At 42.8% G+C, this 22,102-nt stretch overlaps 1 protein-coding gene across 1 annotated transcript in view; it reads left to right on the top strand.

The window, feature by feature from the left end:
• The window catches only part of csmd2 (CUB and Sushi multiple domains 2), a 148,983-nt gene that overhangs the window by 119,865 nt on the left and 7,016 nt on the right, over positions 1–22,102 (top strand). Inside the window, exons 36-70 of the mRNA XM_085900693.1 lie at positions 260–454; positions 733–849; positions 1,368–1,481; positions 2,300–2,395; positions 2,475–2,678; positions 3,150–3,274; positions 4,383–4,479; positions 4,672–4,776; positions 4,853–4,971; positions 5,283–5,352; positions 6,532–6,648; positions 6,763–6,972; positions 7,782–7,970; positions 8,038–8,215; positions 8,998–9,143; positions 9,214–9,294; positions 9,398–9,511; positions 12,075–12,263; positions 12,717–12,863; positions 14,144–14,332; positions 14,529–14,714; positions 14,787–14,981; positions 15,075–15,248; positions 15,343–15,516; positions 15,590–15,763; positions 17,310–17,498; positions 17,576–17,749; positions 18,211–18,393; positions 19,984–20,160; positions 20,293–20,472; positions 20,559–20,732; positions 20,807–20,980; positions 21,282–21,355; positions 21,681–21,792; positions 21,876–22,055. Coding sequence (XP_085756819.1) covers positions 260–454; positions 733–849; positions 1,368–1,481; positions 2,300–2,395; positions 2,475–2,678; positions 3,150–3,274; positions 4,383–4,479; positions 4,672–4,776; positions 4,853–4,971; positions 5,283–5,352; positions 6,532–6,648; positions 6,763–6,972; positions 7,782–7,970; positions 8,038–8,215; positions 8,998–9,143; positions 9,214–9,294; positions 9,398–9,511; positions 12,075–12,263; positions 12,717–12,863; positions 14,144–14,332; positions 14,529–14,714; positions 14,787–14,981; positions 15,075–15,248; positions 15,343–15,516; positions 15,590–15,763; positions 17,310–17,498; positions 17,576–17,749; positions 18,211–18,393; positions 19,984–20,160; positions 20,293–20,472; positions 20,559–20,732; positions 20,807–20,980; positions 21,282–21,355; positions 21,681–21,792; positions 21,876–22,055 — 5,322 coding nt within the window. The remainder of the gene's footprint in view (positions 1–259; positions 455–732; positions 850–1,367; positions 1,482–2,299; positions 2,396–2,474; positions 2,679–3,149; positions 3,275–4,382; positions 4,480–4,671; positions 4,777–4,852; positions 4,972–5,282; positions 5,353–6,531; positions 6,649–6,762; positions 6,973–7,781; positions 7,971–8,037; positions 8,216–8,997; positions 9,144–9,213; positions 9,295–9,397; positions 9,512–12,074; positions 12,264–12,716; positions 12,864–14,143; positions 14,333–14,528; positions 14,715–14,786; positions 14,982–15,074; positions 15,249–15,342; positions 15,517–15,589; positions 15,764–17,309; positions 17,499–17,575; positions 17,750–18,210; positions 18,394–19,983; positions 20,161–20,292; positions 20,473–20,558; positions 20,733–20,806; positions 20,981–21,281; positions 21,356–21,680; positions 21,793–21,875; positions 22,056–22,102) is intronic.

Consider the following 22,102-nt stretch of genomic DNA (forward strand, 5'->3'; position numbering starts at 1 on the left):
AGCAGACCTTGGCCCTGACCAGTGCCATTTTCAATCAGCTTACTGTCTATCTCCAAAGACATACACATACCTTCAGCAGTAATAGAGAAGACGGTTTTGTCAAAGGCCAAAAGACAGCCGCTGAGATAGGAAAATGGAAAAGCAACAGAAGAAAGGGAACATGTGTAGAGGCTAAATAAAAGAAAACTGGAATAAGTCCAATCTTTTCCATTTACCTTATGTGTTCAACATGGCTGATTTTTCACCGTGTTCTACACAGAGAACCCGAGGGAATCTTGCTTCGAGCCGGGTGCGGTACGCAACGGGTCGCGGGTGGGAACCGAACTCAAGCTGGGCTCCGTCGTAAACTACCGCTGCGACAGTGGCTACACGCTAGAGGGAGAACAAACCCTCACATGCATCATGGGACCAGATGGCAAGCCAAGCTGGAACGAACCCAAACCCATCTGCACTGGTAAACACTGACATCTGGAGACAGTCCGTGGCACACACACTCCCACACACTCCATACTAATTCGTATAGATTTATCTCATGTAAACATTCACTTAAGACAATGGTTTTTTTTCACTCTGGCAATTTTTACACTTAAAGCCAAATCAGATAAGAAAAAGTAATTCACGAGTGATGGGCAAGCAGAGGAAATTAATCAAACGTTACAAATTCTCTTTTATTCTGTGCTTGCCATTTCATCATTGTTGATCTTTATCAAATTCTTTTGGCTTTCTTTTTAGCACTTTGTGGTGGACAGTACTCTGGTTTGGAAGGAGTGGTCCTGTCTCCTGGTTACCCTGGCAACTACAGCAGTGCAAGGATATGTCTTTACTCTGTGGTTGTTCCTCAAGATTATGGTAAGATCATTTCTATCATATTGTGGCACTTGTCACTCATTTCAGCATTGTTATCTTCCTAGGAAATGATTCCAAGACCCAAGAATAATTATTACTGGTATTCATTGAGGGATTTTTCTAAAATGTAGTCAGAGATGATTTGGTTTAATCCATTGGAGATCAGTTAATGGGGGTCTGCTGAAGCACGATTATTACTTTGCAGTTAAGGTCCAGCAACTGATGAAAGGCACTGACCTCTGGCGCCCTTTCATTCTCGCCTGCCGTTTCCTATATCCTTTTTGTTCCTGTAAAGCCGACACAAGATTAGATCTGATAGGTTAAATATGTTCCAACAGTAGCAGGTTTAAAGGATGAAGGCGACGTTACATAGATATATTCGCTGTCATTGTCAGAAAACCTTTAATCTGCTGACAAACCGTTGAGCCGAGCCGTTTTAATATTCCCTTTGGTCACACCAAACTTGTGTGGATTTAAAGTATGCATATTTCTAATGCCGCCATCTGTATATTTTTCTCTAGTGGTCTTCAGCCAGTTTGCATTTTTCCAGACAGCCTTGAACGATGTTGTGGAGGTTTTCGATGGGCCGACGCAGTCTTCCCGTGTTCTTAGCTCCTTGTCTGGAGCGCACACAGGTAACAGATGCAAATCATGACAGCATTCTTGCAATTAACTACCCAGCATGCCCCTGGGGTCTCAGCTGTGGCACCCGAGCCGTCATGACTCATGACACTCGAGAATATATGCGGCTTGAGTTCTCTTATGATGCGACTGATACACAAGAACAGATATATTGAACACATACGCAGACTAAAATGACAGGCATGGGTTTTGGGAGATACACAGACACACACATAGCGTGATGTTTCCTCAGGGGGTTAAGCATGTCTGCCTCCCCACTACAGTGTGACAGCAAGCAGACACGGTGTAATGAGATCCTCCGCTGAGAGGCAGTCGGCAGCTTGAGCACCAAAGACTGAGAGGCGCAGATACTCCGGCATGATAGCATGTTCTCCCATCTCTGTGAGAAACATCACAGGGATTTAATTAAGATGTGGGGTGCGAAAAAAAAAAAAGAGTCAAATTGTAACACTTTTGAATCATTGTTACTATTCATTTCTGCTTTTAACTTGATGACAATTGATTGAGTGCATTGTAATTCTCAGTGACTTGATTTTGGTCTGCTCCTGAGCCATGACTCAGGTGCTGACATTCAAAGCTCTCCTGAATGTGTCGAATGTCCTTTAAATAATGTCGACATGGCCCAAAGCCTTGCACGGTATCAGTGATAAAGCCGGGCTTGAATTGCATTCTGTATTTCACACTCAACCGAGTGAAACCGGGAGAGATGAGAATGTGCAGCACTCACGCATATACAGTATGCACCGAGGGCACTTAGTTTATAACATTGCAAATTGTTTTTTTCTATTTTTTGGTTCACTCCTTATCTTAGGCGAGTCTTTGCCGTTGGCGACATCCAACCAAATCCTGATACGCTTCACCTCGAAAGGTCAATCCAGCTCGAGGGGATTCCACCTGGTCTACCAAGGTGAGCGAGTGTATATGAAATATTGTTTCTTTCAAATGACATCGGTAATCTTTAATGCGCCTTCTCTTGCTCGACAAAGCCGTGCCACGGACCAGCGCAACCCAATGCAGCTCAGTCCCCGAGCCTCGGAATGGCAGACGAATGGGCAACAATTTTGCGGTTGGCGCTGTGATTCGCTTTGAGTGCAGCCCAGGTTATGTGCTCGAGGGATCGGCCGCCGTTGAATGTTTGACAGTGCCCAACGCGCTGGCACAATGGAACAGCTCCATCCCTAGCTGCATAGGTAGGACATGGATCTTGTACAAAGACACACACACATACACAACCATTGCCTGTAAATCCAATATCAATCCATCCAGCACGCAGGCAGGCAGTTTAGAAATAAACCTCAGCAGAAAAAAATATATATGGAGGAGTCCACATGCTCAAGAACGTGGCATCCCATAAACAGGAAGCTGTAACAGATGCCCTGACCAGATGTTTGTTTGATGACTGTTTTTTTTTCGCTTTAGTGAAACAGTGTGATGTGATTTGATAATTCTGCAAGTATCACTTAAAATTAGATATTCACAGTTGTGCATTTTTTGGCTTATAATTTTTTTAATGTACTTAAAAATCCACCATGCGCCTTAAAATAAGGTGCACTGTATATATGGATGTCAAATTGAATTTGAATAATATTTGAAAAGCACCTTGATGCTCCCTCCATCGGGAAATTTCCAAAAGTAGAGCTCTCTTCTGCTCTCTTCTGCAGTTCCATGTGGAGCTAATCTTACCCATCGTACCGGGACTATTTTATCACCCGGGTTTCCAGAGCCTTACCTCAACAGCCTCAACTGTGTCTGGAAGATTACCGTTCCTGAGGGATCAGGAATCCAGGTTTGATTTCTATTTTTATTCGAAGCTAAGGTTCATGAACAAAAAAAAAATTGCAAAAAAAACTTCCTTTAACTTTCAGGAAGAGGAAATAAATGTGAATAAGATATGGACATGTTTTTAGAAAATTTACATTTCAGCCTGCTTTTGCCAAACAACAGCACAAGCACAGTAATTTGCAATTAACTGACTAAGCACTAATTAACAGCTAATTAACACAATTCCAATTGCAGTTCTATATGCAAAGGAGGAGACCTCGAACTCAAAACAGGCTGATTTTGCAAATAGCCGTATCGGATTTGGTTAGAATGCACCTGTGATAAATGTATCTTCACGTTTCCCCTCACTTTGCCGGAGTTTGTCGCATCGTCCGCTGGGGTTTTGCCAGATGGAAACTTTCGTGCCATACAGTTTAGCTGCTGGAGCTAATGACCTCAGTGCTGTCCCTTAGCTATTAGCTCCCGCCACCCCAGCTGAATATCTGTGGGTCAAAAATATGACACAACAGCCTTAATATCAATGTACTACACACATCAGTTGTGTGTTTGTGTGTGTATTTCCTTTTCAAAACCTTTCCATCCACAGGCCTCCATTTCTACTTTGAAAAGGCGATGTGCCAGTTCATTGGGTTTGCTATTCTGTTGCCATACTCTGTCATGTAATCCTCTCTTCTGTTATATTCCCGAGTCATTGTCCCAGTTTCCATTGTCTCAGTCACGTTTTTCACGTCTTACGGAGAAACACAAAAAGGCACGTTTTCATTTGTGGATCCGCACAACACAATAGGGCTGATGCAAGAGTCATGTATTGAGTCAGACGTTTAGAAAATGTGTCTATGCTACTTAAAGTTAAGTTTGTCAAACAAAAGAACCATTTAACCAACAAGCCGTATTTTCATGATTATAATCCACTCTTAAAATCTTTTACTTTTCTAAAGATTTTTTTTTTTGCTGGACTGGTTTAATTTTTTTAATTTATTCAAAAACAAATTAATAAAAAAATAACTTTTCAAAAAACAAGACTCGTGCATTTGATTTGAGTGCATTTTAGTTCAACAAAGACTTCAAGTGGAAGGTTATGACACTCAACAAGTGAATTCTACTTCTTTCAGATCCAGGTCATCAGTTTTGTCACAGAACAGAACTGGGACTCATTGGAGGTGTTTGATGGAGGAGACAACACTGACACCTTGCTTGGAAGTTTCTCAGGTGTGACTTGCATTGATTTGTAGCCATTTTTTTTTTCTGTCTATTGCACATGTGATAAATTTTGTGTTGATCATTTTATGCGACACATTATTTTCCTGTCTATTGTTTTTTTTAATTAACTCGAGCACTTAGTCATGGTCAACCTAAGAGATAAGATCGCTAAATACGTGCAATTTATTTTCTCCCTACAAGGCACGACAGTTCCAGCGCTCCTCAACAGCACTTCCAACCAGCTATACCTCCATTTTTTCTCTGATATCAGCGTGTCTGCTGCCGGATTCCGTCTGGAATACAAAAGTAAGTTAAAAATATCGACAAGAGTGTGACATTTTATTAATACTGAAATCATTTTTTTAATCTTTCATCCCTTCAGCCGTGTCACTGACCAACTGCCCTGAACCGGTCATTCCAATGAACGCTATTAAAATCGGAGAGCGTCTTCAAATGAACAATGTGGTGTCTTTTCAGTGTGAACCCGGATACACGCTGCAGGTAAAATCACCAATCACACTTAAAACTCGTAAATTTCCCAAAATCCACAGTACATCTTAAGATACGGAAAATACGGAGAAGGCCCAGCATCTTCCCAATCGTTCTTTTGTTTTAATACGGTTGCAGTTACCTCCTTGCATCGATCTTTTGTCACTTCAGATAAATTTAGTCATTTAGTCGCTGCGTGAAGTCATTTGGAGACAACGGGCAGCTGCTTCAGACAATTAGAGGAGCAGATGTGAGTGAGTGCAAATTAATTCACGGCCGGCCGCTTGTAATTTCTCTCTGCATATGCCCTGCCTACCTTCAAGGGGAATTCGCACATCACCTGTATGCCTGGAACCGTCCGAAGATGGAACTACCCTCCGCCTCTATGCATAGGTAAGAATCACCGAATCCTATTTGCATCCACATTGAGTCCTTTTAGCCTTTTTCTTTGGACTGACAAGTTTTCCTCAGGGATCACACTCTCCCTTTGGTCTCCAGATCATTATTTAAAGTGCTACAAGGCCAAAATAACATTTTCAAGGCTTGTGATCTCGGCGCGGTGGCAAGCTGCAGCTTTACGTTGTCACTTCAAATTCAACTTTGGTCTTATGCTTATCCCTCAGGGTAGTGCAAAAGAAAATGTTGATACTCTTCTTAGCCCAAAAGATAAAACAACAGGGCAGTTGAGGTTATTTAATCCAGTGTTAATCCATTTCAGGGGAGAAAAAAAATCCCAAGGCATAACACCAAGCAAAAAGAATGAATACTAAAATAACAATGACCTCTCAATTGACTAACCCAGGGCTTGATTAATATTCCGCCTCTCACAATCAGTCATAAATATTATAGAAAAACAAACATAAGTGTGATTAATAATAATAATTTTGTACTAATTAATTGAAATTAGGTGATTTCCAGGCAGTCCTGATGACCTCTCAAGGCGCACAAGTGTGCTCTGGTTGAAAATCACGGATGAATCCAATGAATCATGCGAAAGTGCCTTGACAAAAAAAATCCCATTTTAGCCAACGATTGCTTCAAGTCTGGGGAATTCATATATCTGCATTTCTTGTTTGCAAGCATCCATACGACATACGAATCGGAGCCATTATTTATTCCTGAGAGAAAAATAGTGGTATATCGGCTGCATTTTTTTTCCCCCCGGGGTGACTCTCCTTTGTCTTAAGTAGGCTGGTTTTCTCATTTATTTTCTTCTTCCTCCTCACAATTCTTTTTTTTCCCTTCACCCTCACCACTCACTGTTTTCTGCTTTCGTCAGCTGATGCTTTTAACATCAGTTTAACGCCCTTTCATCTTATTTCAGGGCTTCTCTCGTTTCATCTTTCTTGATACCATCATCACTTTTTATTTCGAACTATTGTGAGTCCTCAACCTGGAATTCAAGTCAATGAAATTGTACCCACCGGTGGCTTAAGATGAAAGAAACACTGACAAAATAGCTGACGAATGTGCCACTATGACATCCAGATTGAAAAAAAAATAAAAAATGCAATGAGTGCAACAATGCTTAGGAACATACATGTATTATAATATAATGCTGGATTCCATCAGCCCAATGTGGAGGAATTCGGGAGGAGATGGAGGGCATGATACTCAGCCCCGGTTTCCCTGGCAACTACCCTAGCAACAGTGACTGTACATGGAGAATCTACCTGCCGGTTGGTTACGGTAAGAATCAATTACCTCTAAAAGCTTTGAAAGTGACTCCGAGTATTAGTTTTGTGCTAAAACTCAAGTATACAATAATAGAATAGGAAAATAATTGTGTTCTGTTCTTTCCAGGAGCCCACTTACAGTTCCTCAATTTCTCCACTGAAGCCAATCATGATTTCCTGGAAATACGCAACGGACCTCTGGACACAAGCACTGTCATTGGACGATTCAGCGGGCAGGATGTTCCTTCCTCGCTTCTCACCACCTCGCATGAGACCACCGTTTATTTCCATAGCGACCATTCACAGAACAAGCCGGGGTTCAGGTTCGAGTACCAAGGTAAGTGTCCTTGATGTTGAAGAACTTTAAGAGCCGAGCCCTAGAGTTATTTTTTGAACTGTCTTGATTTAATATGCACTTCACATTTTAATGAACATAATCACTAGGATTAATTTTTGCTAATTGTGGAAGCGACTTGGTCTCAGTATTGAGAGTTAATTTCTACTGCCGAGCTTGATGTAGCTCATAATCACCTCAGCGTAGTTTAGCCCAAGTACGTTTAATATATCGAGCTATTTGCCTGGAAAATGATAAAATTGTCATAAAAGGGAATGATGAGTAATGACTTGTAAAGGCAGACTGCCATGTTATAATTTCTCTTCCCTCACCCTGTCAAGTTAATTTAGTAACTATCTGCATTTCAGGTTTTAATCACCTTAGAACAGACTGTTGATCACATTTTGGAAAATATCTTTTTTTTTGCCTTAATGACAACTACCACAGCTGCAACTGCACGTATTTCTTTTGTGTTTGACTCTAAAAACATTGGCAAGTCGAAAAATAGCAATACATATTTACATAATTTGTTGTAAATTAGCATATAAATCAAACATTATATTTGCAAATACCCCTCTTTGCAGCATTTGCATGAGATATCGCCTACAATGGGGAATCTGTGATGCATAGAAATCAATTACTTCTGTCACATTTACATCCTGGCTCTTTGAGACTCAACCCTTGCTCTACATTAGTCTCCAAAGGTGGCTAGGCGACTTTAAATGGCTCAAGCCAAACACAGAAGAAGGACTTTGGGGGAAACAAAAACCCTGAATAAAAATTAAAGTTGAATATCCTTGCCTTGCTTACAGCTTATGAACTACAGGAGTGCCCGGATCCAGAGCCCTTCCGCTACGGTGTGGTCGTGGGGGCGGGCTTCAACGTGGGCCAGTCCATTTCCTTCGAGTGTCTTCCCGGATACCAGCTGGTGGGACATTCCATCCTCACCTGCGAACACGGCACGACCCGGAATTGGGACAATCCTTTCCCTCGCTGTGAAGGTAGGAGTGTGAGAATTATTTGAGTATATGCAGAGTCATTGAAGTTCTTAATCTTTCGATATCTCAGTGCCTTGTGGTGGAAACATCACATCGGACAATGGGACCATCTTCTCTCCACGCTACCCAGAAAAATACCTCAATTCGGCCGACTGCTCCTGGTTGATCACCGTGGCTCCTGGTTTTGGAATCAAGCTCAACTTTACCCTACTTCATGTTCACGGCCCGCACGATTTCATAACTGTTTGGTATGGAATAACGTCAGGGGCAACACATGTTTTGTTTTGGCTGTGTTGAAGGGCAAAAGGTCATGTAATCATCTGTCTGCATGGCTGACATTATCAAAGACGGGATTTTGCACTCCCTAGAAACCTCGTGTTTCATTTTCATTGCCAGCCAACCTGGCAATATGACGACTGGATGACAATCCCAATGGCTTTCGCCAAATCTTCCGTTAGGTGCTCATTTAACCGAGTGTGCGGATTTTACCTCAACTGAGCTTTTTTTGTTGCCATGTTGTCCGGCAAAAATGAGTAGAAAAACATTTTCCTACTGTGTTACTTTTTTAGAAATGGCCCGACTGAATGGATGTTTTTCAGTAGGCTCCCATAGAGCCAAGATGTGGACTATCATGTTCCCCAGTTTCAACTCGCCTCCTCTGTGTATCAAGCCACTGAATTACCGAGCCAAGGAAATGGGTCCCGTAATGGTAACTTGGCCGGAGTGCAGTCAGGCAGCGATCCCGAGCCAGCCATTTCCAGAGCTGCTTGTAATCTCCCATGCACACTCTGACAGCCAAAGACAGATGGTTTTTAAACTGAATGGTCGCCGTATAATTCCGGGAGCTGTCTTAATCGGCCATCCTTGCGTCTCGGGACAGCTCAGATCGCGCCATAGTTTCCAAATGCATTCCCATCGGATGCTAGTTAGTAGCCGCAGTCCAATTCAGATCAGTCATTGTATGCTCAGATGCGGTCCTACAGTGGCTTGTAATATTTCACACTCTCTGATAAAGCTTTGTTGTCTTTAGGGACGGCCCACAAGAATCGGCGAGGAAACTCGGTGTGTTCACTGATGGAGAGCCCAATGATCCTCCGAGGAGCACATCAAATCAAGTCCTGATTCGTTTTCGAAGCAACACGGAGAAAGGTGGACTGTTTCACATCAACTATCAAGGTAGGGAGCTCTTTATAAAATGTACATTGTTTTTATGGTGACTCATTTTTGTTTTTTCTTGTCAATGAAGCTTATAGGCTGCAGTTCTGTTTGCCACCGACCATCGTTCCCAATGCGGAGATCCTGATGGCTAGCAAAGAGTTTAAAATAGGTAAATTGATTGATTACTTATTTGCTTTTTCACAGTGATCATTTTAGTGTCACTTTTAAGTATGGTCCATAAATTAATTTCTCCTCCACCTCTGTCTGTCCAGGTGACATTGTACGCTACAGATGCATCCCAGGCTACCAGCTAAGCGGCAATGACATCCTCACTTGTCGCTTGGGGGCACACTTAGAGTTTGAAGGACCTCCACCGTCATGTGATGGTGAGTCAGTTGAAACAAAAAAATAGCAATAAGCAGAATCAAGGCTACACAAAAAATGTAGAATTTAATGGATTGAGTCGGGAGTCAAATTTCTGAGTTGCGTGGGTTTCGCAGCAAGCCTGCAGTCATAGTGGGAAAGCTTCATACCAGTTTGGTGGAACCTTTCATCTCCGCAGATGATGCTTGGTTCCCGCGAGACTTGGAATTGCTGCCGTGTTGCTCCCTCCGTGCTGAGAATGATCCTCCCAAAGGACCTTGTAGTTCCACCCTTATCATACCCATTGTTGTACTCAACGGTTTCCCTCAGGGTAGGAAGAAACTGGTGCACAGAGTGGTCCCTTCACTTTAAAATATTATGAACACACATTTTTTTACATATTTTTTTTAATACTCGACAAGCGACAAGTTTTTTTTTAAGGATTTGGGCAAAATAAATTTTGGCAGCAGTTTGACGAGCTTTTAGGATGACTGAGAACAGGACAAGGAGTTTGGAGCCAAGGAGAGGACAAGGAGAGACTGAGCTTGGAATGCACAGCTCATTGAAATGCACGGGACATTCCGGCTGCAGCTGCACCTATCAAATCATCGCTCCTGGCTCTCATGAGTGCAACCCCCCCTCCACCCCCTTGCACATTCACGCACATATATGACAAACCCGGCTCTCCTTGTGTCTCGTCAAAGTAATGGATGATATGACTGTGGTGGTCTCCTAAAGAGCAATGCCAGAGCTTCCCTCCTGTTCTGCAGTGCTGTTTGCCCCTTGCTATCGTCTCTCATCCTCTGCATTGCCCCCCCCCCCCACTCGCCATCCCCCTCTTGCAGTTCCTGCCGACTCACCAGCGTCACACTTTGCGACTTTTGTTGCGTAACGCACCTGTTAATCTCCCGTGCGCTCAAACCTTTTTTTTTTTTTTTTTTTTTTAAATTGCGTTATTTTGACATCTATCAGCGGGCTCTTGTCCTGCTTGAGGGAGATTGAGCTAAATGCAGTGGCACACATTCCCTTCTCTTCTTTGTATTAAGTCCAAGGGAACCGTTGCCAGACATGAGTGGCTTTTGAGTAACACTTTGCACATTATTCAATCTGCCCTGTATTTAGCTTTCAGACTCCCTTTTCATTCCACAGATTATTCTTTTTTTTAACCCCGCCCCCTTTCTTTAAATCCCAAAGGAAGGATTACAGCTGCCCCTTGCTCACTCCATCATTGTCGTCCATGACTTTGTGCAGTTAGGTCCTGATTCATGCTAATACACATGTAGTGGTCCATTCCCTTCAATCAGCTCCTTATCACCTTTCTGCATATGATAATTAAATTCTAGAAAAAAAAGGAGACAAGAATACCGCAGCGGTTAAAAGGCTTAATATACCCGTGATTGCCGGACGCGTGAGCTCATTCCGCAATTGTGTGCTGAGGCTATAAATATACAAACTGCAGCGTTTGCTTGCTTGCGGAACGGAGCAGACAGGGGGATCCTTTAATTTTAGCATGAATGAGGTCACTGAGAGCAAACATTAACTGAGCGTGTAATGAATGCATATTTTTTATATTCTACATATGAATTTTATTTAATCAATCTCTGTGTGCTGCATGTTTTTGTACTCTTATAATTTTATTACAAGTCTTCTGCTTCAATGCTATTATTCAGAGTGGTAAATAAATATCAACCAATATTCAGATTTTCATGCTTGGATTGGATTGGAATCTCCCGATTGGTTGGCAAGTTGCCGTAATTGTGGTCCAAAGACCTTTCCTCACTTTCCCCCCTTGGAGCTTTTGAGACATGCAGACAGACAACAGAGGATGTGAAGGAAATGTTTTGTACACATGAATTTCCATCATGTTTTATACATATCCCTGGGTGAACACTTCAAACATACATAGATCAACAATTTGCATAATTTATGATAATCTTCACGTCTTTCTCTGGTTTGAGATTTGCAGCTATTGAGTATTCAAGGTAAAGCACCATGACACTGGCATTCATTTGCAATTCAGCCAACGACACACTTGACATTGTAAGATTTCCTCATGCAATAAATCCCACTTAGTCGGCACGCCAAGAATGATAAGAGCCAACATTTTTAATAATTTGTAAACACTTTTGAATCAAAGCAGTCCAGCATTTTCTTTTAATACTTATGTGTATTGGAAAGCAAGCACATGTAACAGAGAGGGTCCATAAAAAACACAAAAAAAAAACACATTGGACTTGGAAACCAATTAGCAAATTGATGTGACTTGTCTCGACAAATATTGCTTCCAGGCAGCCTTGACTAGACCAGCCAAATAGAAAAGACTAGATTTTTCCTCAAGGCTTTTCATGAATAAGAAAGAATAACTGATATTTCTGCACTCACCTCGCAGACAAATTTGTGTTTGTAATAATTATCGAATTACAATAGCACTTCAGGCAACACTGATTCGCCCTCCAACAGTATTATAGATCCACCCGATTTAGTACTTCAAGATCAATTCGGTTAAACTACTAATGAATAAACATCCATTTGAATGTTCCCTGTGTCTAAATCTTTTTTTTTTCTTGTCTTGTTTTGGCTCATCAGTAACCTGCCCCATGAATGAGGTATTGACGGCATCCACAGGGGTCATCATGAGCCAATCACCAGGCACCGGCTTCCCTCATTTTGAGTCGTGTTCATGGGTCATCAAAGTAGAACCCGGATACAACATCACGTTTACCATCGAGCATTTCCAGACCAGTCGTCAATTTGACGAGCTTGAAATTTTTGACGGTGAGATCCCGATCATTTTCCACCGACATATGTACTTTCAATGTTTACCTAACGCAATTGACAGCATAGGCAATTAAAGCTTGAAATGAACCAAAGAACCACTCGCGTGGTCTTTCCTCTACATCTGCTTTGCGCATTTGCGTGTAATTACGAAGGCAGTCAGCAAAGCCTGGCAGGCCTCTCGCAGTTAATGGTGGTCGTATACGCAAGACTTGCTGATTAGTGCATTTTATTTATTTATTTTTTGTAAAGCTAAAAAAAAAAAACGAGAGGACATTTGCTAACCTCAGGGCTGCCAAACCAATTACTGAACGTACTTGTTTCGCCTCTTCAATTAGGAGCGGAGTATGTTTATATTTTATTACTAGTGAAACTAAAAACAACTTCTGTTAAAGGAAATTGGTATAATATAAAAAACTGAAATTTAATTTGTCGATTGGTCTCTCAATTTAGGTCCTTCAAGACAGAGTCCTCTTCTGATTACACTTAGTGGAAACTACTCCAATCCCCTTAGCATCACCAGTTCCAGTAACAAAGTCTACCTGCACTGGTCCTTCGACCACACGACCAGCCACAAAGGTTTCCGCATACGCTACTCGGGTAAGTGTTTTGCAGCATTGTGGAAAGGGGAAATCAGATTTAAATTTGTTACTTGAGTTTATATGGCATTTAATGAATCCAACTAGATCCCAACAGCTATGTTGCCATGGCAACCGACATATTCAATATCACCTGCATAACTGGCAATGAATCCTGACTTTAAATATTTAAAAAACTCCCTCAGCTCTTTATCAACACTATTCTGCCAGATTGACGAATCATTTTTTTTTCAAATGCTCAGCGAGCTCTCCGACTCCCCATCCGGGTGTCGGTGCTGTCATTCCTGTACTCCCCCCCTCCTTTTGCCTCATCTTTCAATTTCTACACACCGATGATTGACTTTGCCATCGCAGGTTCCATGACAGATGGATAGATTGATTGCCAAGAACCTGCAATTTGCAATAGTCAACATGAAAGTATGATGGTGGCGAGGGAGAAACAGATGGCGCCGGCAGATTTGGCCTACACGCCTCTTTAGCAATCCGTCAGTTATTGCATTAGCAAGAGGCAAACATCTCCTTGAGCACTTTGCCATCACGGCCTTCATTCTTAACATGCCACCTTTCATTGTGCGCCACCGGCACCTCATAATACACCTGACTATCTCCCCTCTTATCTCTTTTGTGCTTCATACACCCCCCCACCCCCCTTCGTGACTCCCACCTCCCCATTACGTTTTTCTATCCTCTCACCTGTCAATCCGAGTCCTTTGACTGCAAGGATGATTGAAAAGAGACAAGACGTGTTCTCAGAGGCAAAAGGGAGAGGAGGAGGAGTCAGGATAACAGAAAGGCAGGGAAATGAGATTGACAATGATTGAAGTGGAGAATTTAAATTAGATCCCAATACCTTACTCAGGGTGAGTGACAGGGGGCCAATATAATGTGCAGATAGCCCGTCTATGAGGTTTTCTTTGCCGACCTGAGTCATGTCCGATTATTGCGGCCCCCCCGATAAGGCAAACAAACAAAGTCAGTGCTCTGATTATTGTGTGCCCATTTTTTATAATCCTTTTCATGTTTGGACACAATCCAAATCCTGAGTGGAACATCCTTCCCAATTTCATATCCATATGTGTCCTCATATACCTCACCATCCAGAGATGGCAGATGCAAAGGAAATCCGGGGGTCTTTGCACATTAATCCATCACCCCCTCAGCAAGCACTTGCATCATTTCACATTGTTATTGGATTATATGCTTATCTGTATCGGTATACAGATTTGTATTGTGTGCTTTCTTGCTTGATTTTATGTATTGCGTGTTTGAAATTCCTCCTAGCGGCCTACTGCAGCCCACCCAACAACCCCGTAAATGGCAGCGTGCACAGCCTGACAGGCACCAAACTGGGAAGCACTCTACGGTTCAGCTGTGACCAAGGCTTCCGACTCATTGGCCAGAGCAGCGCCACCTGCACCCGCACCGCCCAAGGGATCTATCAGTGGAATGCACCAGTGCCACTCTGCCAAGGTAGGGGATGATGAAGTGGATTTGGAAATTGCTCAGAAAGATGGAAAATGGATTCTAATGTTGGTGCTCAGAAAGCATTGTTGAATCTAATTTGGATGGAAAATATTTGCCATGCAAATGTGATACTTTTGCTAATTTTACACTTAGAAAATATCAAAATATATTTTATTGTTTGTGCTCTCTCCTTCCATGCCAGTTACGTCCTGTGGAATGCCCGTGCTTCCGGTGAACGGTAGCATTGTGGGTCAGGACTTTTCTTTAGGAGCCAGGGCGATTTATCAATGCAATCCTGGATTCCGGCTTGCAGGACCCGTCACCACGACAATGGCCTGTCAGGAATCCGGAAGGTGGAGTCCCATCGAGGCCCCTCCCAGATGCGTCCGTAAGTAAAACACAAGTAGTAAAATAACACATTGTGAATCCTGTCGATGAGTTCCTGATTTTTTCCAACTAGCGGTGACATGCCCTGATATCGGCCACTCCGCAGTAGAGCACGGACGATGGAGATTAATTTATGGATCCCAGAACCAATATGACGCTATCATGGTGCTCATATGTGACCCGGGGTATTACTACAGGGGGCAAAGGGTCATTCAGTGTCAAGCTAATAGCACTTGGAACTACCCAGATCCACGGCCTTTCTGTGATAGTAAGTGTTGATATGCTGTGTTCTCAACCATACATACTCTAAAGGAGGTTTCGGTTTTTCATTCTAAAATCATCAACGTACTTCTGCTTGCAGTAATTTCCTGTGGTGACTTGGGGACTCCACCAAATGGTAACAAGATAGGAACGCTGACTGTGTATGGAGCCACTGCAATTTTTTCCTGCAATACAGGTTACACTTTAGTCGGCTCCCGTGTTCGGGAGTGCATGTCCAATGGACTTTGGAGCGGAACACAAGTCCAGTGTCTGGGTGAGTCCGCTGACAAAGTGCTGCTGTGTGGAGCTAATTTACAAAAAAATAAATAAATAATGAAAATCGGCCTTCATTTATTTCGTTTCCATAGCTGGCCACTGTGGCAGCCCTGAGCCAATTGTGAACGGGCAAATTAATGGGGAGAACTACAATTACAGAGGTAGCGTTGTATACCAGTGTAACCCTGGATTTCGTCTCATCGGGGTGTCTGTGCGGATTTGTGAGCAGGATCACCGCTGGTCAGGACAAACACCAGTTTGTGTTCGTAAGTACTTGCACTGTTGAGTATCTTCAGCTCAACACTGACTGACCTTCATTTTTTTTTTTTTTTTTTCCAGCTATAACTTGTGGTCATCCCGGTAATCCCTCCTATGGTATGACGCAGGGAAGCCAGTTTAGTTTAAACGATGGCGTCCGGTTTGTCTGCAATACCGGATATGTTCTTCAGGGAGCTGTTAAGTCAACCTGCCAGTCCAATGGCCAGTGGAGTAATCCTCTTCCTCGATGTAAAAGTGAGTACAAAGTTTTCATGTATTAAATTCATAAAATTTTGCATTGGCACGATCCATGCAAATTTAAGCAAAGGCACAATTGCAAAGGCGACAAGAACAATGACAGCATTTTTGCACTTGTTTGAAGGACAGCTTCGTTTTGAAAACCGCATCTCATCTTTTTCTGAATAATCCAATTTTGTGCAAGGCGAGAATGTTTAATTGGGATGTGTGTTGCATAAAGAAGTAGTTTCTAAACAGTAGGTATTAACTGAAAGCTGAATGGCAAAGCCGTTCAAGGGCCCTTGCGAGTTTTTAATAGAAAATTTGACAGAAAAAAATGAAGGGCAACATTTAATGAATACATTTGTTTTGCTCAAGGTATAAAAATCGTTTGGGACATTTTTGAAAGCATCGGTGAGGTCATACTGCGAGGTGGAGAGGTTCATACTATACAAGCAACTGGTGGCTGTTAGTCACCTGTGGCCTCCATCCTTCCGCGTAGGTGGAGGCCACATAAAGGCGATACAACTTGAAATGATTCAAATCACAATCAGTGGGAGATCGAATAAATGGGCAAGTTCCACACCCGCAGCGGGCAAGCAAGAATGCTTTACACACGACGTTTGAACCTCGCTGTGGTGAAACAAAGATTTCTCATTGTGTAAATCTCAAAATGTAATTCTCGTCATGTGTTTTCAACGGTGCCATGTTCTTAAATCTCGCATCTGGTAGATGTTTCTGTTATCCTCACTGTTTGTGTGGCTATAAGAAGATTGGAGGTCTGTAAGTTCGATATATCACATTAATTAGAACATTGCAGGCGAATTTTATAGGTAGCCTCCCTGTTGTGTGCTTGCTCTGGGATTGAAAAGTGAAAAAAAGAAATACAGGCATGATTAATTTCTTTTCAGTTTACACTGTGAACCTTGCGCTTTTCTTTTTCAGGAGGTGAGTCAGTCAGAGAAAAGATAATAACTTTTGTTAGTGAGGTCTTAGAAATAAAGCGAAACAAACATGAATACACTTAAGTTCCCAAACTGTTTCTTTATAAGTATTCTAATGATTTAAACATAAAGTTCTTATGGTTATAAATAATGCAGGTCAGAAATCTGTAAGGGAAAATAAGTTTAGGGTAATTCAACTCTGCTGCATGTTGGGAGTGTCGAAATGAGCAAGGTTATTAGCATACAATGAGCTCAATGGAGAATATGGCAAATAAATAGGGCATGGTGGGGCATAATGGCTCCTCTGGAGGTTGTAGACAGTCTTTTAGAAAGCCATTTAGAGGTTTGGCATCATTGCATATTTAATTTAAATTTGCATTTTCAACTAAACACCAAATGTTAGAACTGTTGACATTGTCGAAACAATACGGAGGCGCTCATGATGGTTCGAGGCAGTCAATGTTGATCAATATTTGACGAGATCAGCCTATCTGCACCGTATCCTGCCCGACTAACCCTAACCCTAAACCAAACCCATCTAAGTTTAACAGTTTAGGGACTGCTTTGTTGTTGATAGAGTTCAACCTGTGCTGTCAACCTCCATCTCAATCTCCCTTTAGCTGTGAACTGCACGGAGCCAGGTCATGTCGAAAACAGCGTTAGGCAAGTCTTACCCAGTGGACCACATCGCTACAGCTTCCAGACCACCGTGACGTACCGCTGCAACCCGGGCTACTACCTACTCGGGACAAGTTCTATTTCCTGTCAAGGCGACGGTACCTGGGACCGCTCCCTCCCCAAGTGCCTTTGTGAGTTCCACTAACGTTTTCATCAAAATTTAACATTTTCAACCTAACCGTTACTTTCATTTCTCAATTTCTGACAGTGGTGCTGTGTGAGCGCCCGAGCATACCACCCTACGCCCAGATCTCAGGTGACCGTCGAACCGTCGGATCGGTCATCCGCTACAGCTGCATCGGCCAGCGTAGCATCATTGGCAACACGACCCGTATGTGCCAGCTGGATGCGCAATGGAGCGGCTCGCCACCACATTGCTCCGGTACCAACTTTGGAACCATATGTGTCCAAACTTCAAATTGCAGATTGAATTCCCCCCAAAATATTTCATTTCTCACCAATTAAATAGTTTGTGGTGCTTTAGGTAGACTGAAGTAATAGCTGCTGGCCTCAAGGACAAAAAGTGTCCTCCATAAAAGTACTTCATTCATCTTATATTAGATGGAGGTACCTATACCGTTTCCTCGCTTGTTTATGAAGCTCAATAAAGATGTTTACCCTTGGACTCCTACTTTGTGGAAGAACATATGAGGAGTCACTTTAAATCCACAAATCTCAACACACCAACAGAGATAAAGTCCGGAAAATAGCCATCATAAAAAGTACTCAAACCCGAAAGTGGTTCTTTTGTTTTTTTTCCCCCCATTAGCTCTTTAATTTTATGGATTTTTTTTTTTATTTGTATAAATTTATTTTTTTACTCATCTGTTTTTCACTTCTTAGGTGACTCGGCAGGCCTTTGTGGAGATCCAGGTGTTCCCGTGCATGGCATCCGGTTGGGGGAGGAATTCACAGTGGGCAGTGCGGTGCGCTTCAGCTGTGAGCCGGGTTACACGCTCAAAGGTTCTTCAGAGCGAACGTGCCTAGCCAACGGGACTTGGCTGGGTACCCAACCTGAGTGCCATGGTAAGGAACACAGATGGATACTGGATTTCTTGTCACTAGATCAGCGGAAGCTAAGTGAGTGGTGGGAATCTGAAAGTTAATTTAAAATTATAATATTACTGCAGGAAAAAAAAACAGCTGGTGACTTTAGGTATTTGTGTGCATGGAGTAGAACAAGTTCCCTTTTTGCACAGACACTGGAGGTCGATAGCCAATCTACTCATGCAATCCTGCACGCACTGCAAAGATATTCCGGACACATCTGACTTGAGACACAGCACCAGACCCAAAAGACGATAGAGTGATTACGCAGCCCAACCAGCCAGGAAATGCCTTGGGATTCAAAATAAAGAGCTGGAGGACACTGATCAATCAATCAATCAATCAATCAAGTCAAGTTTATATAGCCCTAAATCACAAGCAGTCTCAAAGGGCTCTGTCCTCTGCATTTAACCCATCCCCATGTGATTTTGATCCATCCCCTGGGGGAGAGGGGAGCAGTGAGCAGCAGCGGCGCCGCGCTCGGGAATCATTTTTGGTGATCTGACCGCCCAATTCCAACCCTTAAATGCTGAGTGCCAAGCAGGGAGGCAATGGGTTCCATTTTTATAGTCTTTGGTATGACCCGGCCGGGGTTTGAACCCACAACCTTCCAGTCTCAGGGCGGACACTCTACTACTAGGCCACTGAGCTGGCAAAAAAATGGGGAAAAAAAAAGAATAAATGACGACTGCACTGCAGATATTGACAAGTGGCGTAAAATTAAATGAATGTGTCGGATGGAGAAGTCGCCTTTAATGAGCACTGTCTCTAACAGAGACGCTTGGGAGTTGATGCTGGGTTATTGAAGTTGAAAATTATATTCACTGGATGCCTTATGCTAAATAAATATGCAAAATCAAAGCCGTATTTTCTCTCTGGAGCGAATTACATTGCTGATATGTCATTATCATGAAAATGTTGAACTCGGGTTGAGAAATCAGGTTAGTCAGTGTGTGCTCATCTAACAATGAAAATCAAAATTGGAATTGAATGATAGGGAATAGGGAGAGAATTTTTAATTGATATCTGGTTTTCCAAAGTGAACAAATATCCCTAAATGATAAACAAAATCCTACCTTTGACTACTATTCCTGGGCTCTATTTCATTTTTCTGAAATTCAATATTTCCAGCTCACCTCAGTCTCCTTCTGCTGCCACCACTCTGCTATGCCTCCTTTTGGCTCATTCCCATTTTGGTTTGCACATGTGAGCCGGCCGGCGTCACCCACCTGTTCTTAGCTGGCGCCAGCTTCAAAGGCCGGACCACATCTGGTCATTATGGAGGACCTAGACCCTCGGGGCTTTGGCTGTCTGATGCAAGCTGGTGACTGCAATGCAAAGAACCTCTGCTTGCGTCTGACAGTCAAAGTTCAAGTCACACATCCTATTTAGAATCATATTAACAGATTAAATTCCGAATAATGTCGGATATGTCAATACACTGATCTCATTTTACCGGCCTAATTAACAGAAAGCAAATTTGGAGTTGACGTGATGAATGGGATGAAATATAATAACTGTCAATGTTGCCCAGCAACTAAATCTCGCTCTCTCTTTTTCCGATCTTAGTCATATCCTGTGGAAACCCCGGGACCCCTCGGAATGCCCAGATCCTGATCCACGATGGTCTAACCTTCTCCAGATCCATAACTTACGCCTGCAGGGATGGCTACTACTCTACTGGCCTGCTGACCCGACACTGTACGATAAATGGTACCTGGACCGGCAACATGCCCGAGTGCTCAGGTAATTAACTGCCCTGACCGGAGAGCCAGCAAGTAAAGTTTCTCAAAAATCTTATGCCGGCCTTGCGGGGATCTTATATCTTTGACAGTTTCGCTAAACTTGAATGGTTGATTTTTTTTTTTTGTGTTGCAGTAATCAACTGCGGTGACCCTGGAGTTCCAGCTAATGGAGTGAGACTGGGGAGTGATTTTATCTATAATCAGACCGTCAGTTACCAGTGTTCTCCCGGGTTCACCATGGATGCTGATCGTGCCTCCACCCTTATTTGCACCAAGGCTCGCACCTGGAATGGAACCAAGCCTCAGTGCAAAGGTATTGTTGTCTCACCTCGTGAATGATTCCATGGGGAAGAATATTGGGTAGCATTTTTTTATCCAATGTGCTTCTCTCATTTGTAGCAATAGTCTGCGGTCCTCCGCCAATCATTCCGAATGGACAAGTCATAGGTACGGCTTTTAACTGGGGCTCCAGCATTAGCTACTCGTGTAACCAAGGTTACCAGCTATCATTGCCCACCGTGCTAACTTGCCAAGGCAATGGGAATTGGAGTGGGGAGAAACCACAGTGCTTCCGTAAGTGACAACATGCAATGGCAATATTATGTCTTTCCTTCTTTAAGCGTGATCTTTTATCTTTGTTTTTGTAGCTGTGTTTTGTGGAGACCCGGGCTTGCCTGCCCAAGGGAGGAGGGAAGACCGAGGTTTCACCTATCTGTCCTCGGTCTCCTTTTCATGCATAGCCCCTCTGATCCTGGTGGGCTCGATCAGGAGGTATTGCCAATATGATGGCACCTGGAGTGGAACGCAGCCCTCTTGCATAGGTACATAACATTTCACGTAGATGTAAACATTTTTATATCACAAAAAAGTTACACTTGAAGAGGTGTGTGTTTACTTTTATATATCCGCTGCAACTGGAAAACAAGACTAAAAACTACAACCTGCAGCAAACTTCAGTTTTATTGGTGACTGTAGCTGGGTGAAAAAAGCAACAACTGCAGTAAAATTATCATTCGTGACCAACATAACACAACAGACAGTATTTCACATCATTTCTGTCGTGATGAAACATTTGATTGTTGTGGGTGTCATGAATATTAAACAAAATCAACTTTGTTGCAGATCCCACTCACACCTCTTGCACAGATCCGGGCAGCCCCCTCTTTGGTAATCAGAACAACAGTCAAGGCTATCAGGTATGATAAAATCTTAATTAAAAATCCAATGTTAGGTATTTAATCGCGATCCAGTAAATGGTCAGAATTAGCATTAAATGACGTCTGGCACTAGTTCTCAGAGTTCCTTTAAATCCAAAACAGATTCATGCTGTCTTAATTATAAAAGAGGGTCCAATTGAGTGTTGCTTTATAGCCTCCAATGATAGAGTAACAACCTTTATAGTCGGCTTTAAAAAAAAAAAAAAAAGTGTGCTTTATGTGGCATTTATTGTGCATTATTTGGAGCGTCCAACGGCTTCCATCCAAACTTTATTTTCACTTCCTTGTTTTTTGCTGCTTGCAGATCAGCAGCACTGTGTTCTTCAGCTGCAGAAAAGGTTACTTGCTACAGGGTTCAATTTCTCGCACGTGTCTACCCAACCTCACTTGGAGTGGATTTCAACCTGAGTGCATTGGTAAGCTAATTAGAAAATATGCATTGGTCAACTCTTGCTCTTCTTGACCTTCTGTCAATCTCCATGCTTAAACACCTTACCAGCTCACCACTGCAGCCAACCAGAGCTGCCAGCCCAATCGGACGTGCGAGCCATTGAACTGCCATCCCTTGGCTACACGCTGATCTATACGTGCCAACCCGGATTTTACTTGGCTGAAGGATCAGAGCATAGGACCTGCAAGTCCGATGGGAGCTGGACTGGGAAACCACCTCTCTGTGCAGGTAGAAATAGTCTCATGAGGCTTCCATTGTGGAACACTTCTCCTTTC

This window comes from Syngnathus leptorhynchus, chromosome 20 (genome assembly GCF_054491065.1).
Source record: "Syngnathus leptorhynchus isolate UIUO chromosome 20, UIUO_Slep, whole genome shotgun sequence".
In the NCBI taxonomy this organism is placed as follows: Eukaryota; Metazoa; Chordata; class Actinopteri; order Syngnathiformes; family Syngnathidae; genus Syngnathus; species Syngnathus leptorhynchus.